The sequence below is a fragment of the Macaca thibetana genome, chromosome 2 (genome assembly GCF_024542745.1).
Source record: "Macaca thibetana thibetana isolate TM-01 chromosome 2, ASM2454274v1, whole genome shotgun sequence".
NCBI lineage: Eukaryota > Metazoa > Chordata > Mammalia > Primates > Cercopithecidae > Macaca > Macaca thibetana.
Genome location: NC_065579.1, coordinates 2,828,866 through 2,854,101, shown reverse-complemented (window position 1 = coordinate 2,854,101; position 25,236 = coordinate 2,828,866). Strand labels below are relative to the sequence as shown.

Below are 25,236 nucleotides of genomic sequence, written 5' to 3'. Positions count from 1 at the left end.
TATTGAAATTCAAGAGCTAATAGGCATCACATCAGAGGAATTAACAGAAGATGACTTGATACCAGAGGAATTAACAGAAGATGACTTGATAGAGGTGACTGCTTCTGAATCAGTGCCAGAGGAAGAATATGTGGAAGAAGCAAAGCCAGGAAACAAATTGACATTAGACAATCTGACAAAGAGTTCTATTTGAGATTGCCTGACTTATTTTACAACATGGACCCTTTTATGATATGGACGCTGAAACTAAACAGTAGAAGGAAGATTATTAGTACCACATAGAAGCATCTTAAGAGAAATGAAAAAGCACAAAAGTTAGGCATAAATTATGATGTATTTTCGTAAAATTACACCAAGTGTGCCTGCCTCTCCTTCTATCTCCTCTACCACCCGAGACAGTAAGACCAACCCCTCCTCCTCAGCCTACTCAATGTGAAAGACACCAGGATAAAGATCTTCATGAAGATCCACTTCACTTAATGAACAATGTATTTTCCTTCCGATTTTAACATTTTCTTCTCTCTAGCTCACTGTATTATAAGAATGCAGTAACAAATACATGTAACATACAAAACATGAAGTTAATCAACTGTTTATGTTATCTGTAAGGCTTTCAGTCAACAGGAGGCTACTAGTAGTTAACTTTTGGGGGGCTGGGCATAGTGACTCATGCCTATAAATCCCAACATTTTGGGAGGCCAAGGTGGGAGGATCACTCGAGCCCAGGAGTTTGAGATCAACTTGGGCAACATAGGGAGACCCTGTCTCAAAAAAAAAAACAACAAAAAAAAGGGCTGGGATTATAGGTGTGAGACACTGCACCCAGTCAGTGTGTGCTTTCGTAACAATTTCTGACACTTTAAATTTATTCTTAATACACTTTTCTGTATGTGTATTACACTATAATAAAATATTTTAAAAATAAACACATATTAATGTTTTGGGGTGCCTCCTAATCTCAAAGTAAAACAAGTTATTCCCTAAATGATGTTAACAATATTGAATTAAAAATGACAATTTAGGAGGTGGGCAGATCACCTGAAGTCAGGAGTTCAACACCAGCCTGGCCAACATGATGAAGCCCTGTCTCTACTAAAATACAAAAGTTAGCCATGCTTGGTGGCACACGCCTGTAATCCCAGTTACTCAGGAGGCTGAGGCTGGAGAATCGCTTGCACCCAGGAGGCAGAGGTTGCAGTGAGCTGAGATTGCACCATTGTGCTCCAGCCTGGGCGACAAGAGCGAAACTGCGTCTCAAAAACAAACAAACAAACAAAAAAACCAAGGCAACTGATCATCGTTGCTTAGGATAAAAAAAGAATGAGGAAAGACCTTTGGAGTTTCAAAAGTATCTCTACTGGGAAAGAAAGAAGTCCACACCCTGTAAGTATTTTTTACAAGATAATGATAGAAAAAGAACTACAGAACACAAGCAGAAATTATGTTTTCTTGAAATTAAAAATAAAATTTAATAATCACAATCCCAGCATCCCGTCATTCATAATTTTGATTTCTGCATATTCTTTCCTTTGTATAATACATATAAATATGTATAAGCTATCAAAACATATAAAAATATATACAACTATACATATAAAAAGTACATACAGTATATATAAAATACATATGCTGATATATAAGTTGTAAGTATGTGTGTAGTATAAGTTGTGTGTTTTCTTTTTACCTTTTTAATGACTGTATTTTTTAGATTGATAAATAAGTTTTCCTACTTAAAATAAGGCAGACATGAACATATTTGTACATATGTTATTCAATAACGTTTTAAAGAAAATGTGCTAGTGTAAGAGCCTGAATTAAAGTTTAAGAACTTTATAGTTCACTCCATGTTGCCATATAGTTATTTTTTTTAAAAAAGAGGACTGTTTGTAATGTCCCCAGTAAATTACCAAACCATTGCTAGGATTAGGTATTGTGTGTGTGCGTGTTTCCATTTCAGCAGGTATAAAATAGTATTTAAAAACTGTTGTGTTTCTTTGACTAATATTATTTTACTTTCCTCATGTGAATTATGTTTACATCCTTTGCCTATTAGAAATCTCCCCATAAATTTGAGCTCTTTAGATTTATATAAACCACATTTTATGTAACTTCAATTTTTCCCAGTCTGTTTGCCACTTAGTTTACTTTCTACTGTAAATGAAATTTTAAGTTCTAAATATTCAAAGCCTCACTCAACTTGTTTTCTCAACAGAACACTAAGAGAAAAAGAAATTAGTACAATTATTCAGATCCAAAAAAAGACAACAATATCTTGCAAAAATAAGCATTTAAATAAGGGTATTACAAAACAGACTCCAAAAATGCTAGGAAATCTTAGAAAGTTAGTGAAGTAGAAGAAACTGTTAGCAGAGGACACTGGATATGAAAGTCAGCGTCTCTAAAGTGATGGTAGAATTAACATTAGTTGTGGAATAACAAAACCCAAGGAGTGAGCCTGAGCTTAATCCCAGTATCATCACGAACTGTATGACCTCCTCTGGGGTCAGTATCCCTGCAGACAAAAATAGGGGCACCACCATTTCCATGGCAGATCTGCCATGATGGTGAAAGCACCTGCTGGTTTCAGTTTTCCCCCTCCCTCTTGGGTGACTGGTTTTCCTACAGCCTAAATCTGGTGCTGAAAAAGTCACCGCTTCTCACTTTTACTTTGTTAGCTCATATGGTGCCACCTCAAAGACCTACTGGAACTTCTTGTTGCTTGTGACTTGCTCATTTGATAGTTGTGACTGTGTCTGGAATGGGAAGCAAGATTTTGCTTCAAGGTGTTTTAACTTTAATTGCATATTTCAAGAACTGGTTCTTTCTTTAAATGAAGACTCCACTTACATAGATTGACACAATATAACAATATAAGACTTCAAAGCCTGGTATCATTACTGAACAATTAAAGTAAGACTTAACAATAAAAGTAATTACAAGTAAGCAAAAAGAAACTTTTAGAAAACAAACTTTTTATTTTACTCAGTAAACCTTTGACTGTAATATTCCACATCCCTTTATAGGCAGAAAACGACAAAGTTGAAGCGTGTTTATTTCTTAAATTATATCAAAGGAAATTAAATAAGGCATATTTTTTTCAAGCAGAATTTGCCTGCATTATCTAAGACTACTATAGAATTTGAATTGAACAGAATAGTAAACTCCAAAGCAGACTGTGTAAAAAACCCACTGAGATGTGGAAAAAATGAATTTCTATATTTATTTCTATCACAATAAGACTAACACTTGAGGGTAAGGCACTGGGTTAAACACTTTACATTTATTAATTCATTTACTATTTAAACTAAGGCACAGATAAAATGAATAATTCACTGAAAATCACAACTAATAAAGTTTGCGAATAAGCAGCAGACAAGATCCAAACCCAGGCAATCTGGCACCAGATTAACCACTAAACCATAATCCTTCTCAAGTGATAGGCTTTAGCAATATTTACTGTCATATTTTCAATAATTCCCAAAACACATTTTTTACATTTTCATATCTCTGAAAAAGAATATGTCTTAAAAGGATGGCATCTTATAATCATAATTGGCAGTATTTTTTCTTTCTTGATGGTACATCTTAGAATCCAGTGTCTTGTTTTCAGTAAGATACACATATGTACTCACTAGGCCTGCTAAATTAGACCTTCATAAGTTGTGCCCTATATTCAAGGTATCCTGAAAGAATGGGAATTCCACAATCATAGAAGATGACAGTGGTGTTTAAACTAGCTGAATGCTGTGCTGCAATGTACTGAGATTTATCTATACTTATGTGGATTTATGGATTCTATCCAGTTTTAATTTAACCCTCAAAACTTGGTATCTGACAAATGGTACCTGTAGAAACCACTCCTTAAAGACCTAAGTACTGGTGGGGCATGGTGGCTCTCACCTGTAATCCCAGCACTCTGGGAGGCAGGCAGATCGCTTGAGCCCAGGAGTTTGACACCAGCCTGAGCAATATAGTAAAACTTATCTCTACAAAAAATACAAAAATTAGCTGGGGGTGGTGGGCTGAGGTGGGACAATCATTTGAGCCCAGGAAGTGGAGGCTGCAGTGAGCTATGATCGTGCCACTGCACTCCAGCCTGGGTGGCAGAGTGAGCTCTTCTCGCAAAAACAAACAAACAAAGACATAAGCACTAATGCAAAGTATCAACAATGAAGAAAATAACAGCACTGAGTCATCTAAAAAAATAACCGCCCTGCTCAATGATGGTTTGATCGGTCCTGACAACTGGATAAAAAAATAGAAATGCTAAGACTATTTGAATATGGCTTTATATAAACCTCACTTTAAGTGTACACTGAGTTTTGAGCCTTATCTAATGATAGTAGTATAAACATATATGAATTATAAACATATATCTGAAGTATGTTTGAATTTTATTTTTTAAAATTGCTTGGCAATATTTAGGTAAAATAACATCCTCTCACAACTGGGGGATGGATAGAGTCAAACTATCATCACATTTTACACAACAAAGACACCGATAAAAGGTAGGATTCATTCTCATTATTCTCTGATTCTTTCTTTGCAAGTTTACTTGCTAAAATCTGTAATCCCAAAACCAGCACTTGAGGTCCGTTTAGCAGTTGCTCACAGACTGCCACAGAGCAGAGCAAATTTTGAGTTGCCCAGTGCACATGTTCACAGCTGAGGCGGCATCTTCCCAGAGGGGGTCAAACAAGGCGATGCTCTGCTTTCTTGTTTCGGCTCTTGTGCTGTAAACAAGTGTCCTTTTCGTGGGCTATTTAGTGCTAACTTTCTTGCATTTTTGTTGGTGAATTTGGTGTGTAAAATGGCTCCCAAGTGTAAAGGGCTATCTGGTGTTGGCTGAATTCGTGGAGGGGGCCAACTGTATACTTTCATTGTTTCTGTTCAAAGAGGATCTCATAAAGTTAATGATACTGTTTGCATGAGTTGTGACATAAATAATAATGTATATTTGGTATGGTTTGAACGTTTGTCCTCTCTGAAACTCATGCTGAAACTTGATCTCCAATGTAGCAGTGTTGCGAGGTGCAGCTTTTAAAAGGTGACTGGGTCCTGAGGGCTCTGCTCTGATGAATGGATTAATCTATTCATGGATTAATGGATTATCAAGTGAGTGGCTCTGGTGGCTTTATAAGAGAAGCAAGAGAGACCACAGCTGGTATGCTCAGCCCCCTTGCCATGATGCCCTGCACCACCTTGGAACTCTACAGAGTCCCCACCAGCAAAAAGGCTCTCACCAGATGCACCCTTTCGACCTTGGACTTCCAAGCCTCCAGAACTATAAGAAATAAATTTAGTTTCTTATAAATTATCATTACAGGCATTCTGTTATGACCAACAGAAAACAGACTAAAACAATATTGTATTACTAGTAGAATTAGTTGATTTGCTTTACAGTCACGTAACAATGACCATTAAAAAACCCATCCTTTTTACCACTTGGAACCAAACATCATGAACTTCAATGAATTAGGGTTTGATAGTTCTCTTTAAAAGACAGGAATATAACTCTAACTAGACAAGTCAGTCCCTTTTAAGTGAATCTACCCTGCCACAGATACTACAGAAGAGGCAGCTAGCCCTATGTAGAGTCAGTTTAGTATAGTGGCTTTTGAAGCAGAAAGACCTCAATGTCAATTCCAACCAATTACAGAAAGAGAGGGGTCAATCCATAGATTGGGACCATGGGAAATTACAGTAGATCCAAGTTGAGAATAAACAGAAACTAAAGAAGCAGAGATAAAGAATAAGTCACTTGGTAAATGGACCAAAAGAAGCTCACACTGGAGAATAGCTAAATAACGTAAATGCCAGTGAGGACCACATTGCTGCGGCTGAAAACCGTGAAGCTACATTTGAGCCTTCTGTAGTCATGTTACTTATCTTTTAATTCGTTTTCTTTTCTTTTATTCTTTTTTTTTTTTTTTTAAGAGATGAGGTCTCACTATGTTGCCCAGGCTGGTCTCAAACTCCTGGGATCAAGCAATCCTCCCACCTTGGCCTCTCCAAGTGCTGAGATTACAGGCGTGGCCACCACACCCTGCCGTTATTTATCTTTTAACTAACTTGGTCCTCCTGCTTCAGTTATGTTCTGGTGAAATTTTGTCTTCTTAATTCCATGACCTATCCATCACACTCCCCCAGCACTCCATTTAACGTGGCTTAGCCCAAATAGAGGTTGGAAAACTGTGTGCGAGAGAATGTTAACATTCAAGCATTCATGAGCGTGGGAGTTGCTAGACAAAACTAAGGTCCTTTCCAGCCCTAAAAGGCCACGATTCTAACTTGTGAGCCTACTCAATATTTTCTTCAAGGTAACACAAATCCCTAAAATTTACCACCACCAAGCAGTACTTCCTTTTATGGTCCTAAATAAGATCCTTTATACAGGAATGCCCTAGGTTCCTATATTCTGAGATTTCACAAACATCCTCATTTTAGCTTCAAGACTACCAATTTCAATGGTAACTTTTCTTAAGCCTTATTTTCAGAAAGTAGAGTCCTTATATTTTTAGTATCTTGCAACGCCCAAGCCCCCTTGCACTTCTAACCCACTACAGATACTGTACTGCAACATTTTCTCTATGCATCAACGCCTCTTTTTTTTTAAAAGGCTGGTATATTGTTCCATTATACAAACGTACCGTAATTAATATTTCACCAGTTCTTACTAATAGTTCTTACTAATGGACTTCGGGTGGTTTCCAATTATATTACTATAATTATTACATACAACGCTCAGGTCCACAACTTTTTACATGTGTATCTTTAGTGTATGCAAGAGCAACTAAAATATCACTGGGTCATTTCAAGTTGCTCCTCTTTGAACTGTTTTGAGCCTAGATCTATTTCTGAACAGGAACAAAAATCAGAAAGAACCCAAAACTCTGGTTGCAGATGCAGAAATACAGTGTGGCACGATGCTAATGGGAGAAATGGTCTCTTTTATTAGCTTGAGACTAGATCTTCAAGGGTTCCCAAGAAAAGAAAATACACTGTAATTATCGAAGAATTTTAGATACCTCAGAGATGAGGTTAAGAAATAGTAAAAGCTTAACAGTCGAAGATCTGAAGCTTCAATTTCATTCTTTGATGTTCCCGATTACAGAAGTTCAAAGATGATATCTGTTTAAAAAATTATATATATGCACATATGCTAAAAAAAAAAAAAAAAAAAAAAAAAGGAAACACGATAAACGTCATCGCCCAGGCTTCTTAAAGATCGCTCCCACCCGCGGCTAGCCGGGCAGGACAGACCCGAGCGGCACCCGAGCCGCATCCACGCCGCCCGCCCGTGCATGGGGTCTGGTGGGTAACGGGCCCGGCGGGAAGGAGGGGCTCCCCGGCCGTCCCTCCCAGCTCTCACCTCAGCTCCTCGTCGACACTCCCGCGGGGCTGTTCGGCCGACGCCACCATAGAGGAAGTCGTAGAGGTCTTGTTCTTCAGGATCCCCTTGATGGGCCGGTGCGAGGCCGTCGAGGCCGCCATTGCCGGGCGCTCCGGCTGTCGGCTCAGGGTCGCTGCTTGGCGTGGGGTCCGCGAAGAGAAGGGTCGGCACAGCAGAGACTCGCAGGCAGCCGCGGAGCCCGCTCAGGGCTAAAGCGGCCCCACCTGCTGCCTCGGAAACGGCTACCGGAGCGGTTGTCACGACACAACGACCCCGACGCCAGAGCCAACGCCGAACGGGTGGCTGCTCCTCGCGCTCCCTTAGCCGCCAGCACTTGACCCGCCGCTCGCGGAGAGACGCCGGCCTAGAGCTCCAGCGCGGGCGCGACGCCGACGCCGAAGCCAAGCGGGCCCGCCCTCTCGCGATATCTAGGGAGGGGGCGGGGAGGGGGCGGGGCGAGAACAGAGCCGACCTCCTCGCCCCGCCCCCTCCGTCCCGCCCGCGCTCCTCGCCCGCCCCCGCGCGGCGCTGTGAGGCGGGAGCTGTTTCCGAGAGCCCGCGGGAGAGCGCCCGGGCCTGCTGCTGCCCGGACCCGCGCGTTTCTCGAGCAGCCTCGTCCCACCACCTTGGGAGGCCGTAGTGTTATTTTTATTTTTCGGATCAGCAGCCTGAGACTCGGTGACGTCACTCCGCAGAGAGGTTAGCTGACTTGAAGAAAAGGGACATCTCTTTCCGTTTCCCCGGTGTAAAAAGCCGAACTGCCTGGGATAAAAGCATGCACTGCCAACACTGGAGTGGTCCTTCGAGGCCTATTATGGAGTCATAGAGTGTATGCGTTGGAATCGCTTCACCTCCTTTACCGTTGGAGAAGCCGACGGACGGACGGGCGGCGAATCCCGCCGTCGCACAAGCCGTCCAGGCAGAGAGCGCAGGAGGCGGGAGGGCGGCAGCGACACGTCTCCCAGCCAAGGACCCCCTGGGCCCGCAGAGGCCGCGACAGATTCCCCCCACAGAGGGAACCAGCTCTGCCGCAGATCGATGTGGACTTCAAGCCTGCAGAGCGGAGAGCCCGTTTCCATCGCTTAAAGCCACCCCGTGTGTGGTACTTGTTATGGCCCCTGTACCCCCCCACCACCCTCCCCAACTCCAGTCCGCAGCTGGCTCCTCACCAGGCTCTTTTCCATGGCTCTTTCTTGACCAGGGCTTTTTATTATTCTCACCACAGGTTAGAGCACAGCAGACTGAGCCACCCAGAACTGGCCACTCCGGTGGACCAGCCCCTGCGGATTCACAGACCACAGGGCCTGGAAGGGACCTTGTCAAGCAGGCCCATGAGGTGGCTCTTCAGCCTCTTTCTCCAACAACCCCAGGGGCTAGAAGCTCGCCACACCCTTGTGCAACTCATTTTATCTTTGGACAGCTCTGACTCAGGGAGTTCTTAGATTGAGCTGACACCTGGCTCTCAGTAATGTCTGTCCACTGCTGTGGGGGGTGAGAGGAAGCGTTTTCCCCCATCTAACCCCTATAGCAGCAGTCTCGCTCCCATGGCTCATCTCTGGACCACAGTCTCATCTTCTTTAACACAGGCTCTGTGCCTTTTGAGGACGACCCTGTTCTGTGTCCTTAGGACTCTGCCCCTCAGGGATGACTGTAGGGTTCTGATTGTTTTTATTGTCTGGCCCCTAGCCCCTAGCGAATTCCTGGCACAGAACAGGGCCTCAGTATGGGAATGGATGTGGATGGAGATAATGGAGGGGAAGTGAGCTGGAAGGGGAGAAGGGAAACAGGGTTCCCCAGGGATTTGCCTCAGCCAGGGGCCTGCACAGTCACTCTTGGCACTGGCCCCACCTTTGTTCCCAGTCAAATATCCACTGGTGCCGTCTCTCCCTCCCAGGCCAGGACTGCTCAGTGAATCTAACACTATGCCCTGACAGCCCTGTCCAGCCCATGGAGCAGAGAGAGAGTTCTCAGCCAGGGGAAGCAGGATGGCCACCTCCCTTCCTTTCCTGAGTTCTTTCCACCCGTGTTCAACACCTGTGTTGCGTCTCCTGCCCTGTCAGCAGGCGCCTAGGTCAGTGATGGCAATCCTGTTTTCCGGGGAATACACAAACTTCCCTGTATGTTCTAAATTACTGGGCAGATCTGCTTTGTTCCTGCTTGGCCTGGGAAGCGTCACTGAGTTCAGCATCCCTGAACTCAGCATCCCTGAACTCAACTGTGACTGGGCCCTTAATTAAGCAACAGCTTGCTTTCAGGCCCTCTGATGAAAGGAACTATGATCGTATGGCATAAAGTGTTTTATTACAGTTAATAAACAAACATTGGAACAGGAGGTGATGAAGAGTTCTCTGAAGAACCTTGGAAACGCATTTCCCTCATCAAGAGTTAAACTTTTGTCTCTGGTACTGGTTCTTCCACTCCCAAACCCACAACAAATGAAAGCAGATGATGACTTTGGTAGCCCTTAAAAAAAAAAAAGTTTGTAAAATTGTAGGGGCCAGTACTGCTCTTTGTTTTTTTGTTTTTTTTGTTTTGTTTTGTTTTGTTTTTGTTTTTGAGACGGAGTCTCGCTCTGTCGCCCAGGCTGGAGTGCAGTGGCCGGATCTCAGCTCACCGCAAGCTCCGCCTCCCGGGTTCACGCCATTCTCCTGCCTCAGCCTCCCGAGTAGCTGGGATTACAGGCGCCCGCCACCTCGCCTGGCTAGTTTTTTTGTATTTTTAGTAGAGACGGGGTTTCACCATGTTAGCCAGGATGGTCTCGATCTCCTGACCGTGTGATCCGCCCGTCTCGGCCTCCCAAAGTGCTGGGATTACAGGCTTGAGCCACCGCGCCCGGCTTTTTTTTTTTTTTTTGAGACAAAGTCTTGCTGTGTCACTCAGGCTGGAGTGTAATGGCACAATCTCCCCTCACTGCAATCTCTGCCTCCCGGGTTCGAGTGATTCTCCTGCCTCAGCCTCCCGAGTAGGTAGGATTACAGGCGCCCACCACCACACCCAGCTAATTTTTGTATTTTTAGTAGAGATGGGGTTTCACCGTGTTGGCCAGGCTGGTCTCGAACTTCTGACCTCAGGTGATCTGCCCACCTCAGCCTCCCAGAGTGCTGGGATTGTAGGGGTGAGCCACTGCGCCTGGCCTGCTTTTCCTTATGTTTCAGAATAGTTGAACCACTTTATTCCTCAGTGTGTCCCAAATAAGATTTTCAAATGCTTCTAAACAGAGATCTCCTTCTGTGCCTCTGCGTCTGCTGAGGTTTGCTCCTGTAGGAAGTTATCTGGACCAAACAGCCCAAGCACTGAATTTAGCTTTACTGGTGTTACATTTCCTGTGTGTTGAGGGTTTGGCTGCCAAGAGGTGAATTGTAGATGGAATCTTTCATTCTGGTTTCAGTTTCTGGAAGTAGCTATTGAGCTCAAGGCAAATAATACATTTAAAGAGATATACATGATTTAAGGATAATCTGGCATTTATCTCTGCTCTCTTTTTGAAGACTTCATCATCATGGTTGCCTGACCCAACACAACGTATTTGGAGGAGGAGAGGGGACACTTTTATTGTACCCCATCACGTGGCTGAGTCATTTGGCTCTCCATTCACTGGAACAGACGACTGTGGACAACACCATTGGGTTTCCCACCAAGGACAGAGTTCCAAAGCAACAATGGCTTCCATGGTTAGCTCACCCAGCCTGCCCGAGTCATCAGCTAGTTCCACAGAGAAGTGGGTAGTGCCCCCCCACCTAACATCTGGAAAAATTCCCAAAAGTTGTGACTTCAAGACCACCGAGTCAGCAGCAACTCTTTTCCTGCCAAGAATAGCACATTGTTCTTTTCCTTTTCACGTAATCCCTCCCCGGAAAGAGAAGATCACAGATTTTGTAGTATTAAATACGTTGTAGAAATTCATGGTAGCAGGGGCAAGATCATTTAAACAAAATACAGAAAGTATCAAGAGAGAAAAAGCCAAGGACAAAGATTAATCATTTTCTGCTTAAAAAAAAAAAAGGCTTTGATTTGCAACCATAGAATGCTCCACTGTTTCTCTTCTCTTCAAAGACATCTACTGAAAGGATTCCTTAACCTTACCAAGTGGCCAAAATACTTCTCTGAGAAGACTCACAGAGCATAGGCCTCCCTAGGGTACACAAAGATTTCATTAGTCCCTGGATGTTTCCTGATCCTTTCAAAAACTGATTAAATTCAGAGACTCTAGGCAAATACTTATTTCAGAACCTATGAGGCAAAAAACAAAAGAAGAAGGCAGGACATGCAGTGTGACAAACCTTGGAATGGTAAGTAGGAAATATGAGTTAGTTTCTTGGCTAAGCTATGAATTTACCTTGTGCCTGCCAGAAATTAGTCTTTTGTGACTGTAAATTTTCTGTGTTAACTGGTTTGGTTTATAAATTATTGCAAGAAGTAAGGGAGCAGTGTCATGTATTGTAATTTCATTGTGTCAGTTTTGCCAAGTTCTCTTGCATTTTGTTATTCTATGAACTCATAATGGGATAAGGAGTATAGGGTTTGATTCAGAACATATGTGATATTGGTATAAACGCTTCATGGAAAACCCTAAATATATTTTGAAGCCGACATAGTTAAAAGTCACCATTGGAAGACTTTTTTACTTTAATATTGTATTTATGCTCGTTAGCACTCATCCTCATTTGAAACTTCTCAAATGTGTTATTATTTTATTTGACTGTTGTCTCCAGATTTGTCTGAGGACCTCCACTTTCTTCACTGTCCATTCATCTTCGTACTGCTCTCATATTTTTTTTTTTAAATTGAGCTATGCAATGATCCTTAGTTTATAAATTCAACTCCACTTTGCCACACACAGTATTAGGCTTGGGCAAACAATTAGAACTTGCCCTCCTTGCCTGGGCGCTGTGGCTCCCACCTGTAATCCTAGCACTTTGGGAGGCCGAAGTAGGTGGATCGTGAGGTCAAGAGATTGAGACCATCCTGGCCAACATGGTGAAACCCCATCTCTACTAAAAACACAAAAATTAGCTGGGCATAGTGGCCCATGTCTGTAGTCCCAGCTACTTGGGAGGCTGAGGCAGGAGAATCACTTGAACCCGGGAGGCGGAGGTTGCAGTGAGCCGAGATCACGCCACTGCACTCCAGCCTGGGGACAGAGGGAGACTCCGTCTTTAAAAAAAAAAAAAAAAAAAAAGAACTTGCCCTTCTTTTTTTTTTTTCTGCTCAGGGAACTCAGTCTGCAGTGGTTGCTCATTGCCTAGGATAAAGTCCAAATCCTTTGGGCCTTCACAATCCAGCCCTATCTGTTTTTCTAGTCTCCTTTACTTTTTACATCCACTTGCTTTCCTCTATGTTCTTCACACCAGTCGCACTGCCATTCTCAAGGTGTCATATTCTGTCCCTTTTTCATGCCTTTACTAATTTGTGTGAAATGCCATCCCCTATTCTTGCTCTTAAATTACCCCAGTTCAAAGGTTACCTCCTTCTCCGCCTCCATGCAGGCAGTTAGTCTTCACCTTCACCGAGATGCTGAGGAACTGTTTGCATTCTTCTCATTGTATCACCATTATCTAAGGGTCCATCCCTCCGCTGTGGCCTCTTTGGGAGCAGGTGCATGTCTTCCTCCTCTTTCTCTCCCGACAGCATGACTGAATGAATACAGTGTCTCCCATAAGAGGCCCTTGATACGAGTTGGTTATGTAAATCAAAGAAAGTGACCAAGGCGAGTCTCGATCATTTGGGTTTATTTGCCAAGGTTAAGGAAGTGCTCAGGAAAGAACACCGATCCACAGGAAAAACTGTGGCCCATGCTTTTTCCAAAGAGGGTCTGGGGACCTCAATATTTAAAGGGAAAAGAATGAATATTGTAGAAAGAGAAAGAAAGTTTTTTTACAAAGAGTAAATAAAGGGTGGATAAGAGGGAAGCCATTGCATTCTTTTGTCTTTGATCAGCCATTTACATGTGAGAGGGTGGTAGAGGTACAGTCACTTACACATTCGACGAATCTGCATTTTTTACGTAACGTAAACATAGGGCAGAGGAAGCAAACACGTACGCCTTTGTCTCAGGTAAGCAGACGGATGTGAGTTCTGTCCTTTGCCCCATACCTGCAAAGATAAGCTATCAATGTACACTGCCAGGGTGAGATTCAACAGAATTGTTTTAGAGTAAAGATCTGGGAGCCCACAAGGAATTTCCCTATGGGCAAATTGTGAGAGAGGTCTATAGCTTTTTTATCTGGTAGCTATCTATCTATTTAGAACACAATGGGAGACAGGTTTGCAAGACCCAGTTCCCAGCTGGATTTTTCCCCTTTGGCTTAGTGAGTTTAGGGTCTCAAGATTTATTTTCCTTTCACAGTTGAATAAGGGAATAAATGAGTTAACTGTTCCTAAATTCGACCTCCCCAGTAATGGTGCCCATAACAACATCAATTTCTTGGAAAGCAATCTGACTACATATCTTGTTCTGCATGGCTAAGGAAGGCATTAGCAGCTATAATGCTAGCAAGGAAATAATAGAAATAAGAAAGACTGCTGAGTCGGTAGAGAATGCATTAAAAAGAGGAAGTTGTCCTGTTACCAGTCAGAAATCTTCATTGAGGTCTGTTACGTGCCAGGCCCTTTCCTAGGTGTTGTCTCTTGCTTTTATTGCATAAGTAAACTACAGCAGGTACTGTATTTCCTCTTTTTATTTTAATTTCGTTTACTTTTCTTTTCTTTCTTTTTTTTTGAGATGGAGTCTCACTCTGTTGCCTAGGCTGGAGTGCAGTGGTGCAATCTTGGCTCACCACAAACTCTGCCTTCTGGGTTCAAGAGATTCTCTTGCCTCAGCCTCCCAAATAGCTGGAATTACAGGCGCACACCACCATGTCTGGCTAATTTTTGTATTTTTAGTAGAGACAGAGTTTCACCATGTTGGCCATGCTGGTCTCAAACTCCTGATCTGAGGTGATCTACCCACCTTGGACTCCCAAAGTACTGGGATTACAGGTGTGAGCCGCCACGCCCGGCCTCCTCTTTTCATTTTAGGTTCAGAACCCTTTCTTTAAAAATTTCATTGTTAGGCCGGGTGCAGTGGCTCATGCCTATAATCCTAGCACTTTGGGAGGCCAAGGCAGGTGGATCACCAGAGGTCAGGAGTTCAAGACCAGCCTGGCCAACATGGTGAAACGCTGTGTCTACTAAAGACACAAAAATTAGCCAGGCGTGGTGGCGTGCACCTATAATCCCAGCTACTTGGGAAGCTGAGGCAGGAGAATCACTTGAACCTGGGAGGCGGAGGTTGCAGCGAGCTGAGATCATGCCTTTGCACTCCAGCCTGGGTGACAAGAGTGAAACTCTGTCTCAAACAAAACAAAACAAAACAAAGTTTATTAGATACACATATACACACATAACACACACACACACAAACACACACGCATGCACACACGTCCACCCCTCGCTTCGTGTGTCTCTCCCAGCTCTGGCTCTGGGCTCCAGGAGAATGCTGTTGCTGTTTTCACAAAGGCATAGCTTCCTGTGTCATCAGGTGCACCTGTGTTATCACGTGTTTTTATCAAGTGGTGCCCTAGATAGGACTCAAGACCCTCTTTGCTCTCCCGTGGCTGAGGCAGGTGGGAGGAATCCCTCAGCAGGAACCACAAGGCTCTCACAGGATAAAGTGCTGTCGCGTTGGTTTCTCCCCCAAGGACTTCACCAGACTTCATCAGAAGAAAGCAGTGCCAGAGGGGACTGCAGAGGAAAGCTGGGGCTTGGGAAACCAGCAGCAGGGGCCACGTGGGCAGGTGGTTTCTGTGTGAACCTCTGATCTGTGAAACATAAACAGGAAATGTTGAAGGCTTCTCATGCTCTTTTTTGATATCAAGAACATTCTACGGCACAAAAGAGTTTGCCTCTCACTGTTTCTCATACATGGAGGTTTTCTAACCAGCATCCTGAACAGAATTGAAGTACAAATAAAACCAAAGTAAAAACTAGCTTTATCTCTAGATTTTAAATTTTTCATTTTTTTTTTAAATGGTGGCACCTATACTGTTACCTTGTAGGTACCAACTAGAATGTACTTTTTAACCGCCTGTCATTCATGGTTTACCTACTTGGAAGCTCAACCCTGTCCAAGACTGGACCCCAGTCGACTCAAATTTTATCTTAATTTTATGAAGGTCTATCCCACCCCTAATATTCTGACATTCTTAAATACGCTGCTCAGCTGTGCTTGTCAAAGGCAATTGCGTTTGCTACATTTCAGAACAGAGTCCACACAGACCCCATTTGGCTCTGTGCTAGGAATGGCAGCAGTACAAGACTGTGGAGCTCTATGGTTGACCACAACTTTGATCTTGCTAGGTGCCGCCAAGTTGGAAAAAATTAACTAAGACTGCAGGGTCAAAGAGAACACATCAAAGCATTACCTGCTTTTGTTTCATGTTTCCTCTCCCTCCTTAGAGGGACACAGAAATTAAGAAAATTGCCGGATGTGGTTGCTCACACCTGTAATCCCAACACTTTGGGAGGCCAAGGTGGGTGGATCACGAGGTCAGGAGTTTGAGACCAGCCTGGCTAACATGGAGAAACCCTGTCTCTACTAAAAATACAAAAATTAGCCGGGTGTGGTGGTGCGCCCCTGTAATCTCAGCTACTTGGGAGGCTGAGGCAGGAGAATCCCTTGAACCTGGGAAGCAGAGGTTGCAGTGAGCCAAGATTGCGCCACTGCACTCCAGCCTGGGCAATAGAGTGAGACTCAGTCTCAAAAAAAAAAAAAAAGAAAAAAAAGAAATTAAGGAAATGTATACAGAGTAGGCAGGAACAAAATCTTCTGGTGAATCAAGTCTGCAGGCTTATTAAATGTGACAGTATGCTTCCTGAAGGATTAGAAATAAAGTACAGTGAAGTCAATGCTATAATAGCTCTAAGCAGAGCCAAGCACAATGTCTTTTCCTCCCCTCACAAGTACTGAACTCTTCTTTCAATCTGCTCAGCTCTGGGACTAGGCCAAGCCTTGTCCTCCTGGGACAGCTGCTTTAGGAGCCAACCAGGCGAGCCCAGCCAGTTCTCAGGGAGTTGAATGGCATGGTGGAGAAGTCCTTTCACACCCAAGGCCAGTCTGCGTACCAGGCCTCCCATCCCTGTCCCCCTTGGGGCCTTGAATGTGCAGCCTCTTTCACCACTGTCATCTTCTGGCCTCTCCATGTAGCTTCTCCTCGAATGCCTGCTGGGCATGCCAGCCTCCATTCCTCACAAACTGCTTATGTGCAGGGTGATACTCAGGATATTTGAAAACCAAAACGGTGTGGGCAGGCCGCAACTAAGCAGGAAGGAAAATGGCTATCACGCAGGCATGGCTCCATGTAATTCAGAGAAGCCTCTGCTACCAGGTGTTACCACTTTAGTTTTTGGGCTCACTGGGGAGCCCCAGGGGTGGTCACGAGATGGGGAACATTCTGGAGGCTCAAAAGAGTGGCCGTGCACAGAGTACAACTGTTGTGCGTTGGTACACACCCACCTGTCACGTCAGCCGGTCTGAGACCCCACATGCCTTCCCAGAATGTTGCCTGCACTCCTCGCCTTAACAGAAGTCTGGGTTTTCTGTCCTACGCAACTCACAAATAGTGGCCAGCAGTTCTGTGCCATGGAGCACAGGACTGGGCAGGAGTTAGGTTTCTCCTTGACTCCCAAGACTGCTGCTGCGGTTATCATCGTTCCCTCTGTCCTGACCCACGGCCCAGGGTAAAAATTTCTTGAGGCTCATGTCAATGCCATCCCCCTGTGGGCTCCTTCCAGTGGCTGCCATCTGGTAAAGCTCCTGCTGATCTCTAAATGCCATCAAGAACTTTGGTCCATTTTTTTTTTCTCATTTAAGAAATATTTCTTAAGCATTCACTGTGCCAGACAACTTGCTGTACGTCCAGAGATGTATAAAACATGATTCTTGCCCTTAAAGGTAAGCTCATCTTTTTTTTTTTTTTTTTTTTTTTTTTTGAGACGGAGTCTTGCTCTGTCGCCCAGGCTGGAGTGCAATGGTGCGATCTCGGCTCACCACAAGCTCTGCCTCCCGGGTTCCAGTGATTCTCCTGCCTCAGCCTCCTGAGTAGCTGGGATCACAGGCGCATGCCACCATGCCCAGTTCATTTTTGTATTAAGTAGAGGTGGGGTTTTACCATGTTGGCCAGGCTGGTCTCGAACTCCTGACCTCAGGTGATCTGCCCATCTTGGCCTCCCAAAGTGCTGGGATTACAGGTGTGAGCCACTGCCTCCAGCTGTAAGCTCATAATTTAATAAAGAAATATAAAACAAAGAATGACCAGACGAGGTGGTAAATGCCTAAGTGGACATACAGTGTTTACAAATGTAGAAACGTGGGCACATGGAAATGATGATGTACTAGTTTCCTGTGGCTTAAAACAACAGAAACGTATTCTCCCACAGTTCTGGAGGCTAGACATCTGAAATCAAGGTGACAGCAGGGCCATCCTCCCTCTGAGACTCCAGGCAGAATCTTTTCCTGCCTTCTCCTAGCTTCCAGTGCTGGCCATCGATCCTTAGCATTCCCCGCTTTCGGCTGCATGACTCTGGTCTCTGCTGTCGTCCTGTGTTCTCCCCATGTGTTTCTGTCTTCGCGTGCCATTTTCCTTTCCTTACGAGGATATTAGTCGTATTGTATTAGGGCCTACCCTCATGAACTCATTTAATTCAATATGCAAAGACCCTATTTCCAAATAAGGTCACATTCCCAGGTACTGGGAGTTAGGACCTCAACATATCTTTTTAGGGGACACAGTTCAACCCATAACAGTTGGATAGTCAGGAGAGCAGGGGAAGGACCAGAGAAGGCTGGCCAGACAGGCTTGGCGAGCTGGTAAACAGGAGTCAGCAGAGCAGGGAGAAGGGTGTTGTGTTGTCTGGAATGATGTATGTAAACAGACTGGGGTCCGAGAGGGTGACACCTTTGGAAACTGCAAGGTGTTCAGTCTGACAGGCATAAAGGATCTATGCTCGGTAGTGGCAAAAGATAATCCTACAAGTTGGCAGGAGCCAAGTCATGAATCTCACCGTCTCCCCACACAAACGTGCCTGCACTCCTTTACTCCCCCTTGCTGGCTGACTTTAACCAGTCATCTCAAACCCCTACTTCCCCCTCACTTCCCACATGCAGTTGATCCCTCAGACCACCTGATTCTGCCTCCTAAAAATCTCCTAAATCAGGCCAGGCATGGTGGCCCATGCCTGTAATCCCAGCAGTTTGGGAGGCTGAGGTGAGTGGATCACCTGAGGTTAGGAGTTCGAGACCAGCCTGGCCAACATGGTAAAACCCCATCTCTACTAAAAATACAAAAATTAGGCCAGGCACAGTGGCTCACGCCTGTAATCCCAGCACTTTGGGAGGCTGAGGCAGGCAGAGCACGAGGTCAAGAGATCGAGACCATCCTGGCCAATATGGTGAAACTCCATCCCTACTAAAAAAAAAAATGCAAAAATTAGCTGGGTGTGGTGGTGCACACCTGTAGTCCCAGCTAGTCTGGAGGCTGACGCAGGAGAATCGCTTGAACCTGGGAGGCAGAGGTTGCAGTGAGCCGAGATCGCACCACTGCACTTCAGCCTGGCAACAGAGCAAGAGTCCATCTCATAAAACAAACAAACAAGGCCGGGCGCGGTGGCTCAAGCCTGTAATCCCAGCACTTTGGGAGGCCGAGACGGGCGGATCACGAGGTCAGGAGATCGAGAGACGATCCCGGCTAACACGGTGAAACCCCGTCTCTACTAAAAAATACAAAAAAATAGCCGGGCGAGGTGGCGGGCGCCTGTAGTCCCAGCTACTCGGGAGGCTGAGGCAGGAGAATGGCGTAAACCCGGGAGGCGGAGCTTGCAGTGAGCTGAGATCCGGCCACTGCACTCCAGCCTGGGTGACAGAGCAAGACTCCGTCTCAAAAAAAAACAAAAAACAAAAAACAAACAAACAAACAAACAAACAAACAAACAAAAACCCAACAACAAAAACAAAAATGAGCCTGGCCTGGTGGTGGGCGCCTGTAATCCCAGCTGCTCCAGAGGCTGAGGTAGGGAGAATCTCTTGAACTGGGCGGTGGAGGTTGCAGTGAGCCGAGATCACACCTTAGTACTCTAGCCTGGGTGACGAGCGAAACTAAACACCATCTCAAAAAATAATAACAATAGTTCTCTTTGCCATCATTTCTCTTCCTGTGGAGCCGCTGTCGTGAAGGTTGAGCTGTGCAGTTTCAGCGGGTACAAGATCTAGCCAGGACACGGAAAGCGCTACGCCAGGACCCACGGGAAGGTTTTCCAGTTTCTTAATGCAAAATGCAAGTTGGCATTCCTTTCCAAAAGGAACCCTTGGCAGATAAACTGTACTGTCCTCTACAGAAGGAAGCACAAAAAGGGACAGTTGGAAGAAATTCAAAAGAAAAGAACCCGTTGAGCAGTCAAATTCCAGAGGCCATCACTGGTGTATCTCTTGCTGCTGTAATGACCAAGAGGAATCAGAAACCTGAAGTTAGAAAGGCTCAAAGAGAACAAGCTATCAGGGCTGCTAAGGAAGCAAAAGAGGCTAAGCAAGCATCTAAAAAGCCTGCAATGGCTGCTGCTAAGGCACCTACAAAGGCAACACCTAAGCAAAAGATTGTGAAGCCTGTGAGTTTCAGCTCCGTGAGTTGGTGGAAAACGATAAACTGGCAGATTAGATTTTTAAATAAAGATTGGATTCTAACTCGAAGAATAAGAGGAAGAACAAGAGGAAGAAGAGGAGGAAGAGGGAGGAGGAGGAGGAAGAGGGAGGAGGAAGAGGAGGAGGAGGAGGGGGAAGTAATTCTCCTAAATCTGCCTTCTCGTTTCTACTTCCACTTTCTAGTTCAGGCCCTCGTGATGACACAGTGGAGCACTGGCCATCTCACGGGTCCTCCTGCTGTCAGGCCCGCGCATCTCCTCTCAGTTCTCAGGGGTCCTCCTGCTGTCAGGCCCGCGCATCGCCTCTCCATCTCCTCTGCCGCTAGAGCCGTCACTCAATGCTCTGGACCGTACCCCTCCCGGGGCAGGAGGTAGGTGGATCCCCATAGTGTCATGAATGATGCTGTTTTAGTCAGCTACCTGAGCTTCACCAGCTGCTTCCTCATCAGATCCCGGCATTCTCCGTGGCCAGCCTGAAGACAGAGCGTTTGCTTTCAGAGAACTCCAGCCTCGATTTGCTCTTTAGTGACTTTTTTCCTACTGTGAATTAACAAGTTGATTTTCAGATTTCATTTTTAAGATGCAAGTTAAATTCTTTCCTAGAATTGAGTCCTTGAATCAATTCACCTTCAGATTGCAATCTGAGTTCCATGTCATGGTTTACAGCTGTCAGTGATCTGACCTTTGGCCACCGGTTCTACTTCTCCTCTACAGGATTTCGGACCCTAGGTGCTATGGAATTATTTGAGTTCCTACTTGGTGGCAGTCTTTCCTCTGCCTGGGATACCGCCTCCTCCCCCTTCTATTTTCTTTTCTTTTCTTTCTTTTTTTTTTGAGGTGGAGTCTCGCTTTGTCGCTCAGGCTGGAGTGCAGTGGGGCGATCTCAGCTCACTGCAACCTCTGCCTCCTGGGTTCAAGCGATTCTCCTGCCTCAGCCTCCCAAGTAGCTGGGATTACAAGGGCACACCACTATGCCTGGCTAATTTTTGTACTTTTAGTAGAGAAAGGGTTTCACCATGTTGGCCAGGCTGGTCTCAAACTCCTGACCTCGTGATCTGCCCACATCAGCTTCCCAAAGTGCTGGGATTACAGGCATGAGTCACTGCGCCCAGCTTCCCCCTTCTATTTCTGACTACCTCCAGCTTGTTTTTCCAAACGCAGCTCAGGATTTGCTCTGGAATGAAGCCTTCTCTACCTCTTCAGGGCAGCATCAGGTGGCCCTCCTCTGTGCTCCCGGAATCCCTCATTCTACCATCCATTACGGCCTCTCATCTTATTTGATTTCCACACCTACATGGTTGGTTTTCTTGTTTATGTTTCCCTCTAGACTCTGAACAACTCCAGCAGGCTCCAGGTCAGTTCTCCCAAAAACACTGTACCTAATCATTGCTCTTTTGGCACCTATTGGGAGTATCCTATCCTTTTTTTTTTTTTTCTTTTCTTTTCTTTTTGCCTAATGTTGGCATTTTAATTTTGCGTTTTCTTGATAGAATGGGTAAATTTCTATAGCCATTAGCTGTGGACTCTAAGGCACTCCTCTCCAAAGGCATAGTGTTTGTACCTACTATGGATGCTGCGCCATGAAGACTGAGTTGGGGATGGAGCAATCAGCAGGCAGCTGGGGGCGTTGCTGTGGATGAGATGTTGAGCTTACTGGGGGCGTTGCTGTGGACGAGAAGCTGAGGTTACTGGGGGCGTTGCTGTGGACGAGATGCTGAGGTTACTGGGGGCGTTGCTGTGGACGAGATGCTGAGGTTACTGGGGGCGTTGCTGTGGACGAGATGCTGAGGTTACTGGGGGCGTTGCTGTGGACGAGATGCTGAGGTTACTGGGGGCGTTGCTGTGGACGAGATGCTGAGGTTACTGGGGGCGTTGCTGTGGACGAGATGCTGAGGTTACTGGGGGCGTTGCTGTGGACGAGATGCTGAGGTTACTGGGGGCGTTGCTGTGGACGAGATGCTGAGGTTACTGGGGGCGTTGCTGTGGACGAGATGCTGAGGTTACTGGGGGCGTTGCTGTGGACGAGATGCTGAGGTTACTGGGGGCGTTGCTGTGGACGAGATGTTGAGGTTACTGGGGGCGTTGCTGTGGACGAGATGTTGAGGTTACTGGGGGCGTTGCTGTGGATGAGATGTTGAGGTTACTGGGGGCGTTGCTGTGGATGAGATGTTGAGATTTACGTGGAGACTCTAAAGATGATCTTTTCTGGATGGATCCCAGTTGTAAATGCTTGAAATAACTTGCTTGCAGTCACCTGTAATATTTGGTACAAATTAGGACTTGTAATTTATAGGGTTTATAATTAATACTTCAGAATTTGATATATAATTTTGTGATTTTTGAGCTCTTGATTAATAATAGCAGAATAGTAACAGCTCCAAGGGAACTAAACAACACCATCATTCATCAAATGTTGTGAACCTGTTATGAGGTAATTTGAAATATGGAGCCTACGGTGTTTTTGGTAAAAAAAAAAAAAAAAAAAAAAAAAAAAAAAATTCTTTGGAGACAGAGTCTCACTCTGTTGCCCAGGCTGGAGTACAGGGATGAAATCATGACTCATTGCGTCCTCAAGTCCCCAGGCTTGAGATCCTCCCACCTCAGCCTCCGGAGTACCGGGGACTATAGGCACACACCACCACACCTGGCTCATTTTAGTTTTTGTAGATACGGGGTCTCCTTCTGTTGCCCAGGCTGGTCTCAAACTCCTGGCCTCAAGATCCGAAGTACTGGGATTACAGACATGAGCCACCGCACCTGGCACTAAAAATATTTTTAAACTTCCTTAAAATGCCAAAAAGATAGGAACAACGAAATACTCAAAAAAGGATTGATTTTTAAGCCCGGCTCCACACCAATTTTTATTAACTTCATTTCTCTGTATTAGAAGTGAGGAATACAAAGATGAATGAAACAGGGTTCCTATCACCATCTAGTGGGAAGGACAGGCTGGCAAACCAACAGTTAATCAAGGAGGTAATTTAGGTAAATGATTTAGAGTTGACACGTTGGATTTATCTTTGGAGGCAGTAATTCCAAGGACAAGAACTAACAACTGCCTTTCTGCCAGAGCTCACGTGAGGGTCGGAGTTCTTAGGCATAATTCAAATAGTGAGTTGAACCAGTCCTCAGAGCAGATAACTGCAAACATAGGTTTGCTTAGGTTACCAATCACTGTCCCGCAGGCAGAAATCCACCATACTATTTCTTGCTGGTATTGAATTTGGTGGCGTTCATGCAGTATTTTCTGGGGTGTCCTATGAATTCTGTTTCTGGAGACTCTCTCTACTGCCTGAATAGTTTCCTTTGAATATTATTCTAAACTAATTATTTTTCATTATGAGTTGCTTTGCTTTGTCCTTTTTTTTTTTTTTTTCAGTTTTTTTGTTAAACATTATTTGTGTGGAAAATTGTCCCTTAGGAAGCCATCCATCATTTTCTTTTTTTGATTTTCAAGGAGATGCTTTTCTATGAGATGGTGGTGGAAGTGGATGCTACAATACTAGACATAGGGCCTGGCGCAGTGGCTCACGCCTGTAATCCCAGCACTTTGGGAGGTTGAGGCAGGTGGATCATAAGTTCAGGAGTTCGAGACCAGCCTGGCTGACACGGTGAAACCCTGTCTCTACAAAAAATACACAAGTTGGCTGCGTGTGGTGGTGGGTGCCTGTAATCCCAGCTACTCGGGAGGCTGAGGCAGGAGAATTGCTTGAACCCAGGAGGCGGAGGTTGCAGTGAGCCGAGATGGCACCACTGCACTCCAGCCTGGGTGACAATGGAAGACTTCGTCTCGGAAAAAACAAACAAAAAACACAATACTAAACATAATTAATGAATAATATTAGTTAACAAGAGATTTGAGAGCTAGCAGAGATTCTCTAAGGTTATTATTTGATAAATCACTCGTTTTCACAGAGTCACTACTTACTGTGGGTAATATGTTTGCTGTTGGTTGACAATGAACCTACTTAGGAGAAGATATGATCCTTCAGGGCTTTTATTTGTTTGAAATGAAAAAATTCTTTCTCTTTTCAATAACAGACAGTGATGCTTTTCTGTTATAATTCAAAACAGGTTTCGGAACGCATGTCATTTTCGGGGAGACGGGAAGGATGAATGAATGAGCCGGAGTGCACTTTCTATAACATATACATGGGAAATGGGAGCTGGATGCAGATAAGTCTTTCATGCTTATTAAGAACATTTTAATGTTTCTCAGTTGATGTATGAAGTACTTGCAATCAGCGTTTGCTTCTTCAATCACAAGGAGGCAGCATAGTCTCATGGGAGGAGGGGAAGTGGGTATATTCAAAACACTTGTTCTTCCTGCTGCCTGTGCTGTTCTTGTCCAGAAGGCCCGCGGAGCCGGGAGTGTCTCATGGAGTCATTCAGTTCCTTGCTTCCTGGTAGAGTTGCCCCTTAAACATATGAAACAATATCTCCCTAATGCTAAAAATAGCCAGGGTCCGAGTCCAGGACTTTCATGTTGACGGTCTCATGTACCTGGTGGCCCTGGGAGCAGGATGTCCTCATCTCACTCATCTCTGATACTGTGAGTCCTACCAAGCCTGGCCAAAGTTGCCTCCTTAATAATTAGTCCTTGAATAGAATCCCCGAGGTAGTGGTTATTGATTTGCAAAATATAACACTGACTTTATACCATGTTTTTTTGTCTCATGGAGACAAAAACACTTTTCTCATAGAATATATTGTTTGTGAGGAAATGAACAAAATGAGGCAAAAAACGCAGATCATCCTATGAGTAAGTTATTTTTCTGATAGAAATCAGGGTCCAAGTTCAAGTTATAACTAGTCACGTAGTTTCACTTAAGTCGTTTCACTTCGCTGGGCTTCAGTCTCCCCAGTTGGAAAATGAATGAATGTGCCTGTGATATTCTGGTTTAAGTTGTGGGAACATACCAGATATAGCAGATGGGGAAGCAATCGTAGCTAGATATGTTGAGGCATGTAAATATAAAACATTTTTTATCTGGGTCCTGTTTTCACTTCTGTAACTGATTCTTTCTGGGCCCTGGGACATTTATATTCAGCCTCTGCATTTGTACATTAATTTATTCATTGACCCACTCATTTATTCAATAAATATTTATTGAGTACTTAAATATGTGCCAGGAACTGTCCTAGGTCTGAGGATATAAGAGGGTACCAAAAAA

At 44.7% G+C, this 25,236-nt stretch overlaps 1 protein-coding gene, 1 long non-coding RNA gene and 1 pseudogene across 3 annotated transcripts in view; 2 read left to right on the top strand and 1 right to left on the bottom strand.

Annotated features, from left to right (window-relative positions):
• The window catches only part of PPP1R2 (protein phosphatase 1 regulatory inhibitor subunit 2), a 28,333-nt gene extending 20,516 nt beyond the window's left edge, over positions 1-7,817 (bottom strand). Inside the window, exon 1 of the mRNA XM_050779242.1 lies at positions 7,373-7,817. Within this exon, the coding sequence (XP_050635199.1) occupies positions 7,373-7,494 (122 nt within the window). The 5' untranslated portion in view covers positions 7,495-7,817. The remainder of the gene's footprint in view (positions 1-7,372) is intronic.
• An 8,995-nt stretch (positions 7,818-16,812) lies between these two features.
• LOC126947848 (60S ribosomal protein L24-like) lies at positions 16,813-20,066 on the top strand (annotated as a pseudogene).
• Positions 20,067-21,100: 1,034 nt separating this feature from the next.
• LOC126948013 (uncharacterized) lies at positions 21,101-22,568 on the top strand. Of its 2 annotated transcripts, none has more exons than XR_007723310.1 (2): positions 21,101-22,026; positions 22,167-22,568. It is a non-coding gene; the product is annotated as an uncharacterized LOC126948013 (long non-coding RNA). The 2 variants fall into 2 exon arrangements; XR_007723309.1 differs by having other exon boundaries at positions 21,101-22,061.
• The last annotated feature ends 2,668 nt before the right edge of the window (positions 22,569-25,236 follow it).